The 6,136-nt window shown below is 41.0% G+C and overlaps 1 protein-coding gene across 1 annotated transcript in view; it reads left to right on the top strand.

Annotated features, from left to right (window-relative positions):
• Positions 1–6,136, top strand: part of MYH15 (myosin heavy chain 15) — a 214,061-nt gene that overhangs the window by 189,245 nt on the left and 18,680 nt on the right. Inside the window, 3 exon segments of the mRNA XM_042781754.1 lie at positions 1,462–1,601; positions 3,699–3,746; positions 3,749–3,873. Coding sequence (XP_042637688.1) covers positions 1,462–1,601; positions 3,699–3,746; positions 3,749–3,873 — 313 coding nt within the window.

A 6,136-nucleotide genomic window follows, 5' to 3' on the forward strand; every position in this document is an offset into this window, starting at 1 on the left:
TCCTTCCGAGGAGTGGCTGGTGGGTTTGAACCGCCAGCCGTCTGGTTAGCAGGCAAGTGTCTTAGCCACTATGCTACCAGAGCTCCTACTGCCCCCATATTATCTTCCTAGCAGATTTTAAATGATTCTACACATCAGCATTTATACTTGTTCTTTCCTTTAGAAAGAAAAAGTTTCTGTGGAGTTGGGTACAGCAAGCATCTAGAGAATACTTCAGGAAAAGCTTTATTTATCCCTACCAGCCATACCCCTGGCAATGGAAAGCCCAAGGTGCACAAAGCCAGTCTCTGCACAAGGACAAAGACTGACAAGCTTGATGAAAATGTCACATGCCATAGAGGAAGCAGGGCAGAGCTCGTGTGAAGCAGAAATATCTCTCTGTTTCCAAGGCTTTAGCCTGCCACTGAGAGAGGCACTGGCTGGTAGGAAGTGAAAGGATAATGAGGAGAAATAAAAAGTAGAAAGCTTGTGCTTTTATATACACTCTTTATGCTAAGGTTTCACAACCCCAGAAAAGCTGTGCTTCAAAGATGGACCAAATAGCAGCAAAAGGAGCTTTGGCCTCTAGTGTCACAACTAGGATGGAAAGAACTGGGGCAGCACCAGCAGCAGAACATAAAGAATCCCTTCTTGTATTGTGGGTCCCTAAGGGCTAGAGAATGAGGCTCATTCTAAACTACTTTTCCCACCACCTTCTCGTCGCAAAGTCAGATAGGAATGGAGGTGGATAAAGAGAAGAGGGTTTTTTTCTTTTTTTCTCTCCCTCTTCTTCCAGCAGCAGCACACTGGGAACTGTGATTTTTATTCCTCACCCACTTGCTCCTCAGATATCTGCGGTTGACCCTGACTTCTGCTCTGGGACACTTGCTTCCACCACATCAAAGAGCAGAAGGGAAGACCAAATACCTGTTTGGGACTTGTAAGTTACCTGAGATCCAGTTCTCCTTTCTGATTCAGGCTGCCATCTCTTTAATACTGAACATCTAATGCATGAAACTCCTTTCATTCTAGTATCTTTTGATGGTGCAGATGGTTTTTCTAAGTGACCTCCTGTTGTTATGCAATCAAGGCATTTCCAACTCACAGCAACCCTGTACATAACAGAACAAAACATACCCATCCTTACAACCATTGCTTTGTTTGAATCTGTTGTTTCAGTCAGTTCACCTTGTTAAGGTCCTCTTTTTTTTTTTTTTTTTTCTGACCCTCTGCTTTATCAGGCATGATGTACTTCTCTAGGGACTGGTCCCTCCTGATAACATGTAAGTGAAACAAAGTCTCTTAATCCTAGCTCCTAAGGAACATTCTGGTTGTACTTCTCCCAAGATGGATTTGTGCCCTCCTGGAGCTGGAATTATTGCTTAACTGAGTATGACAGATTAGAATAAGGCTCTACTGGCCAGAGCCAGTTCCCACCAGCTTACAGGTACATTGCAGTACCTAACTCCCCTGATTGGTGTTCCTCTTTTTTCCGCAGAACACAAGCTTCCTCAGCCAGAAGAAGAAACTAATAGTTGATGTTGCTGACTGCAAGAAAAGAAAAGCCAAAGTGGTGGTGCAGGGTTGTCAACATGCAGAAGGACAAGAAGGTAGCCACCAAGGTGAGTCCCCTGGCTTCTGCCCACTCCTATCTTCTAGAGTTTACCAGAGCAGTGGCCAAGGGGCTGGGGCAAATCTGCACCCAAAAATGATTCTATTGATTCCCCACACTGCCAGGAGGAGGTGGGCTCAGGCTTCAGTCTCTCTGTCCCCTTCTTGCAAAATTAAGGCAATTAACTCCTCCTTTTCAACCTACTCTGGCAATGAAAAGGAACTGTTGGTTTGCTATGAGCAAAACCTTATGAAAGGAAGAGTTAAGCCACTCCGCTTGTGAATCAATATATCTAGCATCTAGAAACAATTCTTCCTGTGTTTCCTTACAAAAAGCTATTTTCCTTAGGTCTGTAATGGTTTTCTGATGAGGATCCAGAAAGAATGTTGGTTTCACTTATTTTTGATAATCCATATTACTGTTTGAGTAGCAAAATCAGGTTGGTAAAGAAGAGCTTCAGGGCTGATGTACCTTCTTTGTCTGCAAATTTGAACTTGGTGGTGGTAGTGCTTTTCCTGAATGACACTCAGCTCAGGGTGGGCTGCCAGCCCTGATTGTATCCTTGCTTGTGGAAACAGGAAAAAGGCCACCTTCTGGGCATCCCTTCTGGAGAGAGGCAGCACTTGTCTGAAAGCGTATGACAAACAAAAGGTACCACTGAGCAAAAAACATTGGTGTTGGGGGAGGTTTGCATAGGGAGACTCTGGGACTGCTGGACCAAGGAGCTGCTAAGTGAAGTTTGGGCTTGATATCAGCCTCTACTCACCCCTTCTCCCAGAAAATGCCTTGTGCAGTCTATCAGATGCATAGTCATATGCAACAGCCCTGACCAAGCTGCGTCTAATAGAAGCTGATGATCTTGCTACAAAAAGTATGAGGATTGGAGAACAGGATATTCAATTAGGATTAACTTTAGTCTTTTTAAAATTCCAAAAGAGAAGAGCTTGTGTCTATATTTGCCCAAGTTATTTAGCAGTAGGGGAATGAAACAAAACCTTTAAACCACATCCTAGCTGCCAGGACATTGTCAAATTCAGCCCCCTTCTAGGGGTGGAGGAGCATTCCCGGTCACTCAGCCATTTTGCATCAAGGCAGACATTACTACTGACAGAAAAGAGGTATGTGAAATCTTAAAATTGTTTGATGGCCAAGGCAAAAATAATATGCTTAATGTTTATGAAAATCCACAGAGATAGGAAAGAATAAAAAGAGCTTCTACTCCTGCTTGATAAATTTATGCAGTCACACATTATAAAGAAGCTATCCACTTAACCTTGCTGTTACAAGATTTTCCTGGCAATTTGAAAAGTGAACTCACTGCCTCTCCACTCCACCCCTGCAATTCTTCAATAGCTTTACTCTGAGTTCCCACTCTGCATGGCAGAACCCAGAGATGCCTCCATAATTCATTCTCTGCCCTCACCATCTGCACAGACGTCTCACACTTAAATTATACAGATGGTTGGTAACCTGATAGACAGAGAAGCTTTGGCTGGAAGGGCAGTGTTCTCACATTAAATTCACTAAGAGATTCATGAAACAGTTCTTAATAATAGCACTGAGATATCAAGCCCTTGTACACATAGCCGAAGCCAAGAGCAAGTTTCATAAGCAAGAATTAACCTTCCTCATGCAGATTATTGGCACTGAGAGCTTCTGTTGGTGCCAAATTCCTGGAGCCTAAACTTGTTTGTACTTGTGAATCACAGAATTATAAAAGTGAGATGTAAAAAGAGATTTTCACATGCCCTTTTCTGTACTTTTCCAGATGCATCATGTGACACCGGTACAGAAGATATCCTGGTGCTTTATTCAGTTCATGGTCATCTTCCTTTCAGAAAAGGTGTTGTGTAAAAATGTTTGTATGGGTACTTTATCTGAGTGCTTTTCACCTTAACCCCCCCCCCCAATCTCTCCCATAGTTGTTGTGGACTCCATTGCCTATTAATTCACGAGCTCAAGGGCAGCAAAGGCTAGAGAGGGTGTGATAGGGAGAGCTGATATATGCGGGCATGACATGTGATCATACATGAAATGAAGACTGTGAGTAGAAATGTGAAAATGAATTGGCTGCTTGCTTAGCTCAGTGCCTTTTCTCTTTTTAAAGCAGCAAACATGGCAGAAAAATCGAAGGAGGAGCAAATCACCAATGCCCACTGGAAAGGATGAGAAAGTATATGCAACAGGCAATCAAAGACTTACAAAAAAGGCTGGAGGAAGCTGAGGAAACTTCCTTGAAGGGAGGGAGAAAGCAGGTCCAGAAACTAGAATCCGGGGTAAGAATTTGTCTGGGCAACAGTGGAGTCTTGGCAACCTCTTAATTCAACATCTTATCGTTCTGGAACATAATATCAGCTATTCTTTCCACTCTCATCATTTTTGCTTGCAGCACTTCCAGATCTTCGAGAAGACAGACCTCAATATAATCATCCATCTTTGCTTAACTTCAGGCCACCAAATAGTGCTTTTCTTGGACTGGATGGAATCTGCATTCACTCTTACTGCTAAGCGAGAGTTTATCTCCTCTCTCTTGCCTACACTTGCTCTAGGCTTTCCACAGCTAGGGCTACCTACTGTTTCTAAACACACCCTTATACTCTAATTGTACTGCTGAGCCTTTGCTTCTGTTATTTCCTCTGCAGAGAATGCCATTTTGTAAAACTAGAGAAGGAAGAGGAAAAACACTAAATCAAGGAGCAAAAGATCAAGAAAGACTTGGTAAAGACGTAGTAAAGGCTGTCAGGGATGATGTAGTACCTGCCTTTAGGGAGCTGAAAACAAGAAGAAAAACTAGTCTTGAAAAGATATGCTTTTTTTTAATTATTGAAACAATTTCAGTGACTATGCACAGGGCATGTGAGAAATGCTACAAGGATGAAAGGATATGTGATTGAGTTTTGATGGTTCAGAGGTCTCTGAAAAATAAGGCATAACCTTTGCACATGCAGACAGTCCCTGACTTAAAACGTATTCAAATGATGACGAACTGCACTTACAACTGTTTTGTTTTTTGCACATATTATTCTTAGTAATATGTACTACATGTAATGTTGCAGCATGGAATTTACTGATGTTATCATTCTCAGATGTTCACTTATAGTTGTTATATGTTATGTTTCCAACCTCCAGTGACAAAGATCAGATTTATAAAGTCACTAGCAATGAAAGACAATAATAATGACAACTAAAAACAAGAAAAGAAGTTTTCAACTTAAGCCAGAACTGACTTATGATGAGGTTTTTGGAACAGAATCCTGTAAATCAGGGACTACCTGTACATAGTACATCCATATAATGAAATATCATGCCAATTAAGAAAGAATGAGGAAAGTTTGCAAGCAGCCGTCTAGGATGCAACAATTGATTTCACCTCATCTAGAGCAAAGAAGAATGAAGGGCTGACTCGATGGCAAATAACAACAACAACAAGGTGAACATTTATATCAAGTAGGTACACTCCTTAGAACAATTGACCGTGGGAGATAAGAAGGGCAGTATTTGCACAGGGAATAGCTCAAAGCGCAGAAATGCAGAGGAAAGAAAGAGGCAGGAAAAAGTAACCACAGGGAGGAAGTGAGAAGAGAGCTATTAAATTATGGGGATTGCAATCAACGTCATGAAACAAAATACGGGTGAACTGTTGCATGGAACATGAGTTTGCTCTGTAACTTTCACCCAAATCAAGATAATGATAATAATAATAATAATAAAATAATATATGTTGTTGTTGTTGTTGTTATGTGCCGTTGAGTCGGCCCTGACTCATAGCGACCCCTCCTTGGGTTTCCAAGGCAGTATCACTACAGAAGTAGGATTGCCCAACCATCCTTCCGAGGAGTGGCTGGTGGGTTTGAACCTTGGAGTGGCCTTCTGGTTAGCAGTCAAGTGCTTTCATATTCTTTGTAATAAACAAGTAAAAAGGAAAGAGGAAAAAAGGTCTATAATATAGCTTGAAGATCATGCCTAAGAGTATAACGATGATAAAAGGCACAGGGCAATGTGGGGGTGTCTAAACCTTTTTGTGTAATAAAGAAAAGAAATATGAAGACTTGTACATATTTGCTTATGTTTTCACAAAGAAATGGTAACTGGATAAATCAAATACTAATAAAAATGGTGACCCCCTAGAAGGCAACACTGAGATAAGAGCTGGATATACATCCTTCTGGATGTAGTTTGCTTAGTTGTTTTAACTGCAGAATCATATATAAGCAGGCTTTATGATTTAGAAAGTAATGTAAATAAAAAATAAAAATAAAGCAATTGCTAAAATTTTAACACAAATGAAGCAAATGAGACTAACTGTCTATCAATTTGGGGATATTAAAGAATTATTTGCAGTGGCTTTGTAGCAGTGATTTGTTTGTACATCCCTAATAGCATATATTCTAAGGACAAAGAAAAGAAGATCATGGTTTGTAGCTTCAAAATAATATCTTAAGAGGAGTTCCAGTAAGATGGCAGACTAGGCAGAAAGACTGCACAGACCCTCTTCAACAAAGAAAAGGGAAACCAATTAACACAGACACAGAAGATAATCCTGGA

Source organism: Orycteropus afer, unplaced genomic scaffold, assembly GCF_000298275.1.
Source record: "Orycteropus afer afer isolate SDZICR_OR568_19922 unplaced genomic scaffold, OryAfe1.0 scaffold00166, whole genome shotgun sequence".
Lineage (NCBI taxonomy): Eukaryota > Metazoa > Chordata > Mammalia > Tubulidentata > Orycteropodidae > Orycteropus > Orycteropus afer.